Here is a 16,510-nt window from a genome sequence, read left to right on the forward strand (position 1 = left end):
AAATACAAAATGCACATCAAAGGGGAAGGTTATAGGGTACGTCTGATTCCACAGCCTGGGTGGTCACCTTGTTACTGTATTTGGCCAGTGGCATCGAATGCCCCAATGCTAACACAGAGGCAATGTGCAGAATGATTAACGAATCAGAGAAATGAGAGCCAACAAAAACGATTTCCTTTCAAATTTCATTAGACTTTGTATCACTGGAGACATTGCAGATGTCTCAAAGCTGAAAATTTGCCTCAAAAACACATATAATTTTGTACACAGGGAGGCGAATAGACTTTTTCCAGACACACTGGCCCATTTCCTACTTATTTTGCAAGGTTTCAATCAAGTATTACTTTACCTGTTACAAGGGAAAGACTGCAGCAAAACCTCAAACTGCAACGAGAACTTAAGTTTTGCTTTGGAAAAATCAGGTACATCTAACTCAAGATGATTTAAAATTACTCCTTTCTCTTTTTTAAATTACTGGAGTGCCTTTTACAGAGGGCTTCTACACCTGAGGAAAAAGTTATTTGATCACAGTAATCCATAACCTTACTGGGGAAACTGTGGTCAGCTTTCATACTTTTTCCCCATCATTGGTTCTTAAGGCTTCTCTTCTGTGTAGTTAATTGCCTTTCCTTGCACTGAAGCACGGTAAACTTTCAGCAGCCTGAAAAACCGTAGTATTCTGGAATTCAGTATTTTTAATCTACTTAAACCCAGTACTGTTGCAAAGTAGAAACTGGAGGAGCAGGACTCACCAAGAGTCTGGTCTTTTTTGTTCCCGTCACTTTTATTTCTCCCAGTATAGCAAAAAGGAGTTTGTGTCACTTCCAGATGATGTACTCAGTTAATATCGAATGTCTCGCAGAGTGAGTACCACACCTCATACACAAAATGAGCAAGTCTGGTGGCATGCTGCGTTTTCAAATCTGGCTGGGCCCAAGCCTTAGACCAGTGCTGTTCAGAGCAGTGCAGAGAGGCCAGTCCCTGCTCCAGAGGCTGGACCTGGTGTCCCTCCCGTTCCCGGCCGCTCCTGGTTCGGCCCGGGCGAGCGGCGCTGCCCATGCCCGCTGCGTTACCGCAATGCCTGGGCCCCGTGTGCTCCACGGCACGAACACGCTGGGACAGGCACTCCCTGTCTCACCGCACTTACAACCCCGGTCACTTCCAGAGGAGCTGCGGGTCCCCCGCGCACAGCCGGACCCTGCCCGCCGGGACCGATCGCGGGCGCCCCGCCGGACCCCGCGGCTCCGGCCGGGCGGGGGGAGCGGAGCGAGGCGGGGCCCGGCGGCCGCCCCGCCCCATCCTCGGGGATGCCGGGATGTTTACGGGCCTGGCAGGAGCGGCGGGGGGCGGAGAGCAGGTCGGGGCTGCTGCTGGTGCCCGCGCCGCCCGCCAGGAGCCCCGCTAGGCGCCCGCCGCCGGCGCGGCCCCGGGCCCGAGGCGCCGGAGAAGCCGGGGAGGAGGGGCGGCCGGTCCCGGTCCCTCGTGTCAGGAGCAGGCGGAGCCAGGCTGCCCGGTGAGCGGGGCGGCAGCGGGGCCGTGGGCAGCGGCGGGGCCGGGGAGTCCCGGGGGTTCGGGCTGCGAGCCGGCGCTGCCGGAGCGCTCCCCCCGCCGCGGGGCTGCCGCGGTCCCGCCTCCCGCCGCCGCCCATTGGCCGCGGGGCTGCGGCGCGCGGCGCCATTGGCTGCGGCTGCTGCCGCTCCGCCCGCCGCGTGGGGAGGGAGCGGCGCGGGGCCGCTGCGAGAAAGTTTGTGCGCGGCGCTGGGGCGGCACGGCCGCGGCGTGGGGTGGGATGGCCGCGGGCTGCGCCGCGTCCGGGCACCTGCCCTGCGGCCGGAGCGGCGCCGAGCCGCCGTGCGCCGGCAGGGCAAGCGGCGCCCTGAGCGCTGCGGTGGCCTTTCGCCCGGTGGCGGCTGCCGCGCTGCCTCCGCTGAGAGGAGCGGGCGGCTGGGGACTCTTCCCGGCGGCCTCGCCACTGGCCTCAGCCTGCCTGCGGCCCGGCCGCCTTCCGTACCTCTGCCGCGTCGGGCTCCTCGCGTGCTTGCCGCAAGCGGAGCTGCTTTCCGTGATGTTCCTGGTCGTTTTCCCCTTGTTTCCTCCAGGCTCCCGTGCTCTCCTCTCTCTTGGGGGTGGGTGTCAGGCGGATGCTCCCCGGGGCAGCCCAGCGTGGGGGTTTCACACGGCACCGGGTGAAATCAGTGCCGGCACCGGGAGCCGCGGCCCTGCGGCTGCAAGAGGGGCAGCCCCGTCCCGGCGGGTCCGGCGGCCTCTGCCCCGCGCCTCCCCGGGAGGGCGCCGGGGCTCCCCGGCCGGGCCCTCCCGCGGCCGCAGCGCGTCCTCCCTCCCTCCCTCCCTCCCTCCTCCCGCTGCCGGGCCGCCCGCAGTGCGGGGTTTGCCCGCCCGGCTCCCCGGGGCCGTCCGGGGCTGGGCAGAACGGAGACCTTGTGGGAAACGCTGGAAGTGAGGCATCCTCCGTCTGGGGAGTGAGTGTCCCCTCCTTCACCTTTCCGAGTACCCAGGCTCGGTTATCCCGGTACCGGCCCCGAGTTCCTTTCAGTGTCCATGCGAACCGAACCTGCGTGGTTTTAAGGTTCTGAAGTTGAGAACGCTGTTCTTTGAGCGGAATGTGCTTTGATTTGCGCTGCATTTTGTGAGGAGCATCACTACTTGAATGGTAAAACTACTTAAGATAATCACCCTACTTCTGGTAAAAGATGATGAGGGGATGTGTGTTCATTGATCACACAAATATTTAATTCTTGATATAAAGATAAAAACTTTCTAAATGCTTTTTCCCTTCTTGCACGCACTGAATGGTAACTTTTGTCACCTTTTGAAGTGATAGCAGTGTTTCCTCAGATTGCAATAGTGGCATCACTTCTCAGGAAAGGTCACATGTGCACAGTAATTTCACTGAATGTACAGGGTATATTGCCTATATAAAGTTGTATTACAAGCTTAAGATGCAGAAGTTGCAATTTAATCTATAAAATACATACTCTGGATGATTAGATTGGATGGTTAGATTCACAGATTGGCTTAATCAGGAAGAACAAAATTTAATTTTTTTTTTTCCAGGCTGTTCAGGAGATAACTCATGTGTTGCAGTGCTGTAGAAATGTCTGTATTTAAACTACCGACTTACACTGTCTTGAGAGAGACAAAATGAAATGGAAAACAGTTATTAGTTCATGGCCTATGGAAAACTTAGAGGAAGGAAAACTGTGATGTGTTCTGGAAAGAGGGAAACTTAAAAGCAATGTCTGGCAGCTTTAAAGTAAGAACTTAAAGCTGTGTTTGTTATTTTTAAGTTTTTTGATACTGGAAGAAAGAATAATATTAAGAGCACTTGTTCTTTAATTTCAAAACATGAAGATACTATATTTAGAAATACATGATGTTTGGGTAGGTGGCCTGTCAAAGCACACTTAGAGGTTGTTCACTGTAAGGATGGAGATACTGCCTTTCTCATAGATATCTTGTATTCAAACATACCATTTAGTCATTGCAGTAAAAAAAATAATTTGAGAACAAATCAAGGAATTTTATTCAACCAAAAAGCCTTTTTTAATTGACTTATCACAACGCTTCCATGGTCTACACAAATTAGATTAGTAGATTCCCATCCTCACCATGGAAGGTTGTTTCAAAAGAAGAAAAAAATATAACATTTTAGAGCTCATTGGAAAGCCTGTAAGTAAATGAGAAAGTCAAATGAAAAATGACTTGCAGGAAGTCAGTTGCTCATTTTACTGTGACCTGTGGTATCTTCTGAACTGTAAGATAGAGCCATATAAGCCCATCCGTGCCTTTCTTTTTTTGTGCAACAGTTGTGCTCAGTTGCACTAAATGTAGCCAGTCCTGTGTATTTGAGCACATAGACAATCTGGTGAGGCAGTTTGTTCATAAATACACCCCCTCCACGTTTAATTAGCTTAGTGCAGTACTCTCTGCATTTATACTGCCGCTAAATTCAGCTTATCACCATCAGTTCCTTGCTGCCTTCTGAAGTTTGACATTGTTCCAAACATCTGTGCTGGATAGTTGGTTGAGTTCATGTTACCTTGGGAAGTCCCTTAGGAAAAGTGCAACTGCACCAACTTCTTTTCTACCTTCAAGGGAAGTTTTTGGTTATTTGGTGTTTATCCAAAAATCCCTCGTGATTCCCAGGGAGTAGGGTTTAGGAGAGGGTGGGGTTTATCCTATGAAGGTTGATACTGTGGGTATTCGTAGGAGTTAACTGACTAATTCCCAGAGAATTTGTTCAGTTTATCTGCGTTCCATGTACTTTGCAACAGAGATGAAAATAACTGACCAAAATAGCAAAGTGATGATAAGGGCAGCCTTTAGAACACTGTTTTGCTGTATTTATCACCATTTGACTTCCCTGGCCACATGGGGAGGAACTGAGCCCTAGACTGAAGTGCATCATCTCACTTTGTGTTTCCTTAGTGAGTATTAAAGTGATTCTTCCTGTCAGGGTAGTTAAAAAAGCTGCAGAGAAGCAATGCTGTTACAATGAGTTGCTTCTCTGGTGAAGAGACTCCTGAGCATTTGTCTCAGGCATGTGAAACATAACTGTGATTCAGTCATGGATTTTGTACCTAGGAAATGCACAGTATTTCATGTGCCATTACAACTAGTTGGGCATACAGCACTTATTTATGCAAGGGAATTTGTTATAAAATTTTAAACAACACATTAAAAAGAGGAATTTGTAAGAAAATACTATGAACAATCACATTAAAACCTGATTGCACATAGTTGATCTTGCAGTATTAGTGACTTTTGTTTTGCATTATAGGTAACAAAGTAAATAGACTGTTTGCATCATGCGGCATTTGGGAGCCTGCATTCAAGCCTCTTCAAGCTGCCGGGAATGATTTATAACAAAGTTATTGCTGTCTTGTTTAATAGCAGTATTTATGTTGGACCAGATGAATTACTTCACAATGTCATAAAAGTTCATGTGGAGCTTGTAGATTAGATTGTTGCTGAAGCCTTTGGGAGGTATTTGAATTAGGTGCTGTGAAGTGTTGATGAACCAGTCTGTTTCAGTTCATTTCAGTTTTCTGTGGTTAGTGTACAGAGCTTACAAAATTACTGATTCTTTGGTAGCTGGAAGGCAAAAGTATCACAGGTGAACTAAAAGTTACTTCTAATAATAAGTAAAAACTTGTGGTGGGAAAACACATAGCCTTCTGCCCTGTAGAGGCCCTTCTTCTGTACCCTTTTTGTCCTCATCTGAGAGCAAATCCAAAAAAGGAGTTGTCTTTGCAGCAGTGAACTTCCAGTCCTTGCACTGACTGAAATTCAGAATTGTGTGTGGGGTACGTGGGCTGTGTGTGAACTTTACAGAGACAAGCAGGACTTGAGGAGCACGCTGCAGACAGAGTGCTGAACGTACAGCTGGTCACTGAGCATACTCCAGAGCCACAAATTGATCTTGCATCTCTTAGACAGTGGTGGTTTAATGTAAAACATACACACAGCTGCAAACTTGAGTGTTGGCTTGCCTCTGAAGTGAGTGTGCTGGCTGCTGCCTGCTTTGCTTCTGGACCCACGGTTCCTGGATTACTCGCTACTGTCATGTGTGCTTTCAGGAGTCCGGGGTAATGCTGCTCAGAGGATCACAGAAAGCCTGTTAAACATGGCTGGTGTTTCTTTTCTGGTTCTTTATAGTGCTTCATTCACTTTATCATCTTGGGGGTAGCAGATTTTAAACTATATACTACAGATGAATTTTTTCAACTTGAGAATGTGCATCTAACACCTGCAGTAAGGTGTCTTGTGCTGCTTTCTAAAATACTGAGACATTTAAAGAATGTGTGGAATTTATTGTTACACGTGTTCTACTTCACCTGTAGCAGCATGGACATTGTCAGCCAGAGGTGTTGCAAAGTCGTGTCCACCCAGCCTTGCAATCTGGATGTATTTTCCCTGCACTTAGCCATAGTGGGTTTATCTGACAGTGGTTCCAGTCTTCTCATGTTTCTTGTGTTTTTAACTCTTGTTTGAATCTCAGCTGTTTACACTTTTAATAAAATCTCTTCAGCATCTCTTTATGAACAGTTTGGCTCTACAGATGTATTTAAAGCCATGCCTTCATTAGGACTCCTTCTCTGTGTGAGAGCTGTGAGGTTCTGGGCTTGTAAGGGTTTCTGAATAATGCTTTAGCTTCCTTTAGCTGAAAATCTTAGGTGTTTTTTTTTTTTTTCTTCTTTTATTTTCTTTTCCTTTTTCCAGTTTAACTTGTTATCCTGGTTTATGGTCCTTGCATCAATTTTGTTTCCTAGTTCTACTTTCCTGTACAGTATTTTGTTGACAAAACTCTTGGCTTGTTGTTGAGTGAATTGCCTTCTCTCCGTTCTGGCTCTTGCCTTGCAGTTACAGCTTTAAGTGCTTGTTCACCTCCCTGCTAAGGATGAAGCACAGCTAAATGTGGTGAGCTAACTTACTAGCACACTGTTGCCAGAGGGAAGATGTTCTGTTTCTTCTACAGTCCCTTTCTTGCATCTCCCATCCCTGAACTTCCCCTTCTTACTTTTTTCCCTGGTGCTCAGCAGACTCCCCCACGTGCTGGTTCTGCTCACTGCTTGCAGAGCAGAAGCCCAGCCGCATTGGGGAGTTGGATCAGCTCACCAACAGGGCCAGAGAGTTCAGGATGGCAGTGTGGCAGAGAAAGAAAGATCTTTGGTGTTACTGAGCTGTTAGACTGACTTGTGTAATTGCATGTTAGAGATATAATTTGGTGGTAGATTCAGCTTCTCCAAGTTAGCTGGGGCTAGAGCAGTCCTGTGTGTTCCCCTCTGTCTTTTGCCATCACAGTTCTGTCCTTGTCTCTGCAATGGTATGATTCGGGGAACTGAACTGGGAAAAAGTGACTTTGTCAAGGTTAGTTTTCAGTTAGGTTTATTTTGCTTACCAAGAGTCTGGGTAACTACAGAAACCCCACTGGAAGGAAGAGGGTTTGGGAATCATGGCTGAAGGCAGGGGAAGCGGCAGCATCACATCATCAGTTCATGCTGCCTTAGAACTGCTTGCTTACAGAGGCAGGAGCACAGCTGAGTGTGGTGTGGGCTGAGGGTTTGCATGTTGATGGTACCATGTTTAGGTACAATGCATTGTTCCCTGCAGTACTTCTCACTGTGACATTATTGTGATCTACCTATGTCCTTTATAACTGGTTATGGAGTATGAAGAAGTGGGTTATCAAATTTCTATCAGGTGAACAGAAGCTAAATGAAAAATTCAGAAGCTTGCTGCTCAAGCAGTTTCAGTTCCTGTTTCTTTTTCAGTACATAAGAAATAACAAACAGTTCAATAAAGGGCAAGTCAGGGCATGTATTACCCTTTGAGAGCACCTTGCAAGGTAGGCAATCTACTTGAGTGACATAATTGAAATGGAGAGGGAGAAGTAAACAAACTAACTTTTAAAACTGTGCAAATAAATGAAGAGGAATGGAAGCGGACTTGTGAAGCAGGAGAGCTTCAACTTTCATCTTCTAGTCAGACAGCACTGACAGAGCAAACTCTTAGTAGTTGGGGAATGACAGTGACTGGCGTGTGTGTTTTCAGGGCTGGAGTGAAAATAAGCCTGGTAAGTCAGGCCAAATGAATGAGAAAATTGAGTATGAACTCTTAGTGTATTCCTTTCACTTTTTTCCAAAAGGATTATTTGTGTATGGCTGCTCCTGCTCTCGCTAAAACCAACTTTTACCCCAGCTTAACTATATGTGTGTGTTTTGACTGCTTTGACTGGACTGCCCATGAGTTGGGAATTTGGACATAAATTGGCTGGAAAATGCAGTATTTCAAATTAGGTAGTAAACATCTCTTTGTAGATTAACGGCTGCTGGGAATTTGTATTGTTCAGATTCAAGGCTGTCCCTACAGAGGGGAGGAGTGCCTTGCCATCCTGTGGGGAGTATTGATCTGGCTTTTAGGAACTGCTTCTAAAGTAAAACTAATCCTTCCTGAATATAGATGTATATGGTTCTGTATTGAATCGCTTTCAGAACTTTAAAAGTTTCATATACAGCTTCTCTCTGATGTGGATGCTGCTGCGCTGCAGAGACTATGACAAATGGGTGTATGTTTTCTACACTTTAGAAGACTTTTTGAGTTTTTTGGACAGCATGAAGCAAATATTTGCTATTAGCTGACAGTGGAAAAAAAGAAATATTCTGTGCACATACACAGGTGTAGGTTCATAATCTGTGTGTATAGATGTGTGCACATATTCTTACTGTGCATATATACAATGTTTATATATATGTATGTATACTAATAGGGATAAGTGACATTTTATTGTGATAATGGTTAACTTGGTCTTCCAGTAGTGAGTTTGCTCTGTCCCTTGTCAGTTCGTCTTGCCAGAGTTCAAGTGGGTGTCAGCTTAAATGCATTTTGCATTATTAATGCCTGCACATAAAAATATATACAAATATAAACATTATAAACTGCAGCCTACCCCTGAGTTGCCAGCACTGAGTGAGTGCTGAAGAGTGTTGATCAGTCTTGATGACCTGACAAAGTGTGGGCTGAGTTCGACCACCAAGCCAGTTCTGTCCAGTGGCCAAGTTTTTGCCTTAAAGAGGTAAAGAATGACTGTTAAGACAGTCTGACTTACAAACCAGTTCTGCGGTTGGTTTTACCCTGCTCATATCAAGCTGAAGGGCCACGCTGTTACTTCTGGGTCTGAAATTTGCCTCCTCCCACAGGGTCTGTGGCTTTGGAGCTGGGAGGTTGTGTCAGTGTGACTCCAGGTGTCAGAGAGCAGTGCTGGGATCAGACTGGCACGCTTGGGCTGCCTGGCACACACTCTGGGATTGACACTGGTGCGGTGGGCTGCGGAATTGTGTGTCGGACATTCAGGAAGGCATTTGGAAATCTGAACGCTTGTTTCCACAGCACACAGCTTTTTTTAGGTTCAACCAGGGTGACTGTTTGAATGTTCTACCTACGTTTAAATTGTGCTTTTGGGTAGCTGAGAGTCGATACGTGGTATAAGCAAACAGGAATATTTCTTTAGCCTATGTTCTTACATGGAAACATAGTATTTATTTGTGGTGTTGGGTTTGCCCCCCCAACCCTCAGCTGAGGCTGATCCTTATCTTTGAATTTAGTAAAGATAAATGAGAAATTTGGTGATATAAAATTTTTCATTTTAAATCCATGTTAGATACTGAAGAATCTAACTTTACACAAAATTTACAAAAAAATTATTTACAAAAAAATGAGTGTTCAGGGTATTAGATAGATAGTTGTTTCTGGAGAGCCTTGTCTCCAACCTAACTAAAATAATGGTTATAGTAAAAACTAAAAATACCTGCCTTAATTGATGGTGTAATGCAGAAGTAAACATAGTACATTCCATCCTTCGAGAACAATTGACTGTGTCCGTGATGAGCACATCCTGAACCAGTGTAACTCCATGTTTCTCTGTGTTAGCAATTTTGTGAAGTAGTTACAGCTATATTTTACAGAAAATAAAGAAGACTGAGCTTCTCAGATTCTCAGCAGAACTGTAACATTCTGAACATTCTTTTAAGTATATGCTCTTTTCCTAAAGCGTAGCTGTTTCTGCTTTGACATTGATTACTGTATGTTCTCACTTAAGATGCAAAATTGACAAACAAGTGCATAGCGAGTAGCTAATGGAAACCATGTATATTGAGACTATTAATGATGTTTTTCTACAGGAAAACGTATTTTTTTGTTGTTGTAGAACTGCCATCTGTTGAAGGAATAACATTTTTGCCTAAATACTGTGAAATATATTTCGATGTGAATGCTGTATGGACTTGGAGCTATGAAACTAGTTCTTAAAAAGCATGTTTCATGTGATTAAGCAGTGCATTTAAGCTTTTTCTCCTGAAATAATTTGATCATGTTTTTGAAGACATAGTTGCTAGACTTAAATCACAAGGGCTTCAAGTTTTTCCTAGGTTGTTTTTTTTTCTTTCTTTAATGTTATTTTAAAATACTTTCCAGTGAAAGGAAAGCGATGAGCTCTGGCTCCTGTTCAGGAGTGGGTCCTCCGCTCTGATTGCACTGACAGCCGTGGGTAGTCCTGTCTCTCCTCTGGCAGGCTGCTGGAAACCACCTGGAAAGCTGAGTGCTGCCTGTGGGATGTTGCTTGGCATGTAGGAGTGCGCTCCTGCCTGTTGGGCTGCTTTATATCTTTGCATAATCTTCAGATGTGTGGGCAGATACCCGATTGCTTTGACAGGTGGCCACTGAGGAAGTGAATGAGGACAGCAAGGCCTGTTTGTGAAGGAAGGAAAAGGTGTTGCTCCCATTTCAGGCACTTGGAGTTTGATGGTCTAACTTACTGGAGAGGGCTCCTTTTCTGCCTTGTGGAGTAAGAGGAGTTGCCATGCCTTTGTGATTCCAAATGAAAAATTGGTACTGTTGTCTGTCCCCAGAAACTTATTCTGCATCCTTTATGTGTAGGTGCCACCTAATGTTTTGATCAACTGAAAAAGTCAAAGATTTAAAATATTAGCAGTTAACCAAAAGTATTAACTATAATTGTAAAGTGTTAGGTTGTCCAAATCTAAATGATCTTCATGTTCAAAACAGTCAACATCATGTTTGCAAGATGAATGGTTCAGAAAGTTTTTTTTGTTTTTGTTTTTTTTTTTTTTTTTTTGCAAGTGATGTGGTGAAGGCAGGGAGTCCTCTCCCCCCATGTGATTTGACAGTACTGAAAAACACAAGTTGCATTTGGAGGTATTGGGGGGTGCTGGTATAGTTGACTCAACTCATCTGTTGCCTCTTTTCTGTGAACCTTTATATATCAGGGTGATGGATTTGCAGAAGGTGGTCACTGTATTACTTGTTTAAAGAGGTGACAGACATGTTACAAATAGATGTGTTATGTATTTACATTTCAATTTTAAACAAGCTTGGACTCTTTTTGGGTATTTTTAATGTCTTGTCACTGTAAATTAGAACTTGAAAACCATCTTTGGAAGAGACGTAATTATTGCCTCAATTGAAATTTAAAGATGAACAGTATTACAGCACTATGTTTTGACCTCTGGAGTTAATATTAAGGTGAAAGGCATGCCTCACAGTGAAAAAAGTCTTCAAGCAACAAAATCCAATTCTTACTTATATTGTGTCTTATAGTACAAAAGATTTACTTTGCATCGTTGGCATTCTTTTGCATCTGTGGGATTTTGTATGATCAAAATGCCACATTTCTCTAAAATATGGATCTATCATGCAGTGCAGTCTTTGAAGATGAAAAATTAAAAAATTAAAATAACTTTTACATATGGACATAAAATACTTGTCTTTCTGCAAAAGCAGCAACAAATCCACAAGTTAATAAATCTTCTGTGCTTTGTGGGTAGAATGTTTTACCTCTTTGGTTTGCTTTGGTTTTATTATAAAAACAAGCCACAGAGGGCAGAGCAACTGGTAGTGGTAATAATATAACTTCTCCCATTTCTGCTCTTTTCCCAAATTTAACAAGGAAAGAGAGACAGAAATTTCTGAACACGTCAGTCAGTTCCTCTGACCATTCAGACAAGGTGAGTGGGTTGTATATTTCCTGAATCAACATACATCATCTAAAAATTTCAGCTTACATTTCATTAATCCTGGGTATATATTTGCAATAAAGGGTAAAGGTTTTTTTCTTTACTTCTTTTCCCTTGGCATTTTGAAGCAAATGTTTGACCCATAGGAATTACCTATTGGCACATTACACGGTCAAAATCTTGAATATTGAAACATATTAGTAAAACACCGCAAAACCTTCAGTAGAAATATTGATGCTATTGAAAAGAGTAAAATTCATATAAAGATAAAATAGCACTTCAGAAAAAAATTATTGCCTTCTTAGCAGTGATAGAAGGACCTCTACAACAAGAAATTAGCAGAAGATTCCTTAAGTTTGCTGTACATTCCTCCCCTGGGATTTGTTGCAACTGCATCAACCCCTGTGAATCTACCTGAAGAACTTAGATGCTAAGTTTTGTGCCAACAGTTTAATTTTCAGTGCTGTTGTGTTATGATTTCTTGCCTTGGAGGGGAGGTTGTATGGGAGATGTTTTAGAGCTTGTAAAAAGTGTCAGTATTGGTGTCCTAGTGTTGGCTGAAAGATTGCCTAGTCAGTGGTGTGCACTTCTCTGCCAGCTGATTCCCCCTTTCTCAGCATGATCATTCTGACAGTCTTGGAAATCTTGGCAATTCCTACCTCTTCTCTGCTTCTCACTTTGGTTTGGTAATTGATTTTTTTTTTTTCTCTTGACCTGCCTGAAATTGCATTTTTTGGATCTCCTTTGTCTTTGAATCACTTACAGGTAATACAAAACAACAGGAAGCCCCAACCTGTATGCTTTGTATGGAAATATGATGGATGGGAAGGCAAAGCCTAAGGGGACCTTTGGTTGCTCTGGAGGGTGGCTGTGGTTTGGTGTTAGGAAGAGCTGATGGAGCTGGGATGGCATGTGGGTGACTGCTTTCAATGGGCCAGGGAGAACAGATTGCTAATGACTGATTTGTGTGTGCAGTCCATTGCATACTACACAAGGGCAGTGCAGGAGAAACTCTGCAGAGCTGCTTGGTGACTCTTTTGTCTGTTAGTGATGTTACCACAACAGTGCTGTAAGAATGACAACAGTACTGCGGGCACAAGCCATTCATTAGTTTCTTGAATGTTTTGCAGTTGGCTTTGAAAGACTTTTCTAAGGTTTTCTGCTTTCTGTTGAGAGTTATTTCTAACCCTTTGAATATCTAGAGAAATTACTGGGAGTATTTGTGTGTGTTTTAACAGCTATTGGAATCTGTGTGGAGTGTAAAAAAAATAGCTTTGTACATGAAGTACATAGGTTTAGCAGAATAAATTCATTACAGGAAATTTCCTCATGTTAAACATTAAATGGTGTCAGAAAAAAATGCTCTGTGTCTGTCTCCTGAACATTCAGGATTTGGAGCAGGGAATAAGAAAACAATAAATTGAAAAGCAAGGATAATACTCCTGTCAGACACATGATTCTTGTTCCTCTGAAGGTCTTGGCAGGTTTGACCAGGTAGTAAGCAGGGATACTTCGTCTTTGTGTGGTGAAAAAGTTGTTCAGACCTTTCCTCTTAGTTTTGTATGAAAGCTTATTTCATCGTTTGCTTTCGAAGCTGCCAGTGAACTTTGTGTTTTCTTCATCTGAACAGGGCTGGCCCTTGTAGGCATCAGTACCAGTGGGTGCTGCACCTGCTCCCCATCAGCAGCGCCTAAGAAAGGGTTCACTTCGTTGAGAAAAAAAAAATCTAATGAGCATTTGCGTTTTTGTCTCTCCTGTTTTTCCTACTGATGATTCAGTGCATTTTGCAACTCTTATTACTGGTCAAAGCCTTGTGTGTCTTTCTTGGGAACATGGCAGGCATCTTTCCTCCCATTTACTGATGGGAAATGAGAAACTCACAGTAGAGAATGGAGGCTGTGCTTTTAACATGGTATTTCAAAGGCCTCTTAACCAGCTTGTCAGGATGTATTGTGTACATGTTTAGCTTTTTTTTTCTATTTAGATGGAACTGTTCTTGCATACTCCCTAAAACCAACAGATAAATCAGTGCAAATAAGCAGTATGTGTGCTGCAGTTGTAACTCTTCTGCTGATCTGCTGTTTCCTGTGCTGCCTGTAGGTCGGATATCTACATAGTTAAACAAGTGGTTGGTGCCCCTGAAGAGTAATGGGATGATGCAGCATTTATCAGACAGAATCATTTGTGTGGTGCAATTTAATTCACATTATTTAGTAATAAATTCAGATGCCTATACTAATTTATTTCATTTCACAGAACAGCTAAACATAAGAAAACCTCCTTCCCCAAACAGTGCAGAGCTGGACTAGTTAAATGTTCCTAAACTCAAGCCTACAATTGAGAAGATTAATTCCTTTATTCTTTTGCTGATGTTCATTAATCATAAATATGGACTGTATTACAGTGTAATGACCGTGTTTTTCTTTTCAGGACATAAGGGACGTTGTTGTGTGATAGAATGGATGAACAATCACAAGGGATGCAGGGGCCTACTGCTCCACCATTTCAGCCACAGGTACATATATCTGGTTTTTCAAAAATTTTTTTTAACTGTTACTTATTTCTTAAATAGAGGAAGAGATAACATTGTTTCCTGTGGTAACACAGAAACTGTAAAAAGATAGAATATATTCTGGTGATCTTGAAATTAATTACATATCAGTCCAGTATTCCATAGAAAATAATTAGTTTTGATTTTTGCCTCCCGCTCCTTCACAGACTTTGAGGAGTTGCTGTTGTAGTGTGAGAAGGAAACAAAGATGAAATCATTTGTTTCCTTAAGAAATGTTGAGTTGTTAAACACTGTTTCAAAATTGTATCAGAAATACCATATTTATTTCAGACTGTTGCCTTCATCAGTCTCTTCTTACGCCTCCTGCCAGTGATACTATATGAATTAGTGCCATTACCTGTTGAAACCAGGCATCAGGTTTCAACTCCACAATCTCCATGGATCGCCTCCCTTTCACTGTCTTGAAAAAAGTCTTTCCTTCAGATGAAACCTGTGTTTCAGCCCATGCCCCATCACCTCTTGTCCTGTTACAGTGCACCACTGAAGAGAGCCTGACTCTGTATTTTAACATGTGTTTTTGAGGAATTTGAGCCCACTGATGAGATTGCCCCTGAATCTTCTCTTCTGTAGGCTGGATGTTGCCAGCACTGTCAGCCTTTCCCCCTGTGATCTGTGCTGCAGAGCCCTGCTCATTCATGGGCCTGTGCTGCACTTTGTCCAGTGTGTCTGTGTAGGGATGGCCCAGAGCTGGACACAGTACTCCAGACTCCAGGTGTGGTCCTGCCAGTGCTGAGTAGAGGGGAAGGATCATCTCCCTCCTCGTCTTCCTGGCACCACTCCTCCAAATGCAGCCCAGGACATCACTGTCCACCTCTGAGTGTGTTGCTGGCCTGTGTTCACTTTGGTGTCCAGTGGGACCTCCAGGGTCTGGCCTGTGGAGCTGTTTTCCAGCAGGTCAGTGCTCAGCGTGTTCTGGGGCATTGCGGGGTTATCGCAGCCCACATATGGGGCTTCCCACTTCCCTGTGTTGAACTGTGTCAAGGTCCTGTCAGCCCATTTGTGCAGCCTGTTAAGGTCCCCTGGGATGACATCAGGACCCTCTGGCACATCAGCCAGTCTTCCCAGTTTGTGTCATCAACAAACTTACTGAGATCGCACTTGGTCCCATCATCGAGATCGTTAATGACAATGTTGATCAATACTGGATTGAGCCCACTGTTGATTCCTGAGGTACACTATTAGCTACAGTCCTCCACCCAGAGTCAGTGCCATCAGAAGCTCATTTGCTGTTTGGAATTAAGTGCCTGAAAGCTCCGTCAGAGTTTATCAACAAAATTAAAGCACTGTAGTCCCTTACATCACAAGGATGTTTTGAGAGCGCAGCTAGTACTGCCAAACTGCTTCCATATTGTAAAAGGATTATTGAGGAAGATAGAAAAATATGGATTAGCAGTCTGAGGCAGTAGGCTCTTAAGTTCCAGAACTTCTGCAAGAGTAGAACGGGAGCATTTTAGTATCTAAATAGAGAAAAGCATTAATCTCTTACTAGACCTGAAAAGCCATGAAACAAAGGCAGCATATACATCCCTTACTGTTTCGGGTTTGTTTATTTTTTGTTTGGGGTGTGGTTTTTATGTTTGTTTTCGCATTCCCAAAGCTGAAGAACAGTGGTTTATTAAGTCTCTTCTTATATGGAAGCATATCTCTGTTCAGTATTGCTATTCTGCTCTGTGCTTCCTTGTTTGCCTGTATTCCCCTCAGAACGAGGACTCAAAGCTCTGTACAGTATTCAGTGTATACACAATAGACTTAAGTAGTGAAACATTTTGTTTTCTGTTTCATTCAGTTGCTTTTTCTAAAAATGTCTGGCTTGCTTTTTGGGGGTTACTGACCAATCAGTTTAACTTTTCATGGAAGTTTTTCAGTGGAGTTTTGTAGATCTTTTTCCTGTGTGGTGGTAGCTAATCTAAAAACAATGATTCACAGTCTTTAGGGTGGTATTTCCCATTAAGTTTTGGATTGGTAACCTTGAGATGCTAGTAAAGAGTACCCGGGTGGAAATCTAAGGGAATCTTCTGCAAGGCTTTGCAGTCATATTTTCAGCTGGTTGTCTGGATAAGTTTGGAATCTAAAGAAACTTTATTGCAGCATTATATGTATTCAGTAGTGTAGTTTCCTTTGGGATTTCACTGGTAACTTTTCTAAGAAAATAACTTTTCTGCTGCTGTTTCTTGTCTTGGAGCTGGCTGTTAGGCTGAGAGGGAGCATTAAGCAGACTGAGTGAGCTTAGTTTTGTGGGTTAGGAACCCTCACTGAAGGAACCTGGTTAAACATCTTTAGAAATGTGTGATTTCTTCCAGAGAAAACCTCAGGTAGGAAAATCCTGACTCCACTCTTAACTGCTTTTTAGAGTCTCTAAATTGTTGCAATCCAACTGTTTGTTTGG

At 43.5% G+C, this 16,510-nt stretch overlaps 1 protein-coding gene across 3 annotated transcripts in view; it reads left to right on the forward strand.

Annotated features, from left to right (window-relative positions):
* Positions 1-1,356: 1,356 nt before the first annotated feature.
* Positions 1,357-16,510, forward strand: part of NEK7 (NIMA related kinase 7) — a 70,106-nt gene continuing 54,952 nt past the window's right edge. For 2 of the 3 annotated variants that reach the window (XR_014226649.1, XM_082287069.1), the window contains exons 1-2: positions 1,357-1,513; positions 13,983-14,067. Coding sequence is in view for 2 of the 3 variants with exons in the window: in XM_082287069.1 (XP_082143195.1) it covers positions 14,011-14,067 (57 nt within the window). In the remaining variant the exon portion in view is untranslated. Of the gene's footprint in view, positions 1,514-11,485; positions 11,544-13,982; positions 14,068-16,510 lie in introns of all 3 variants that reach the window. The other variant, XM_082287070.1, reaches the window with a different exon arrangement.

This window comes from Coloeus monedula, assembly GCF_965178545.1.
Source record: "Coloeus monedula genome assembly, chromosome: 9".
Taxonomy (NCBI): domain Eukaryota; kingdom Metazoa; phylum Chordata; class Aves; order Passeriformes; family Corvidae; genus Coloeus; species Coloeus monedula.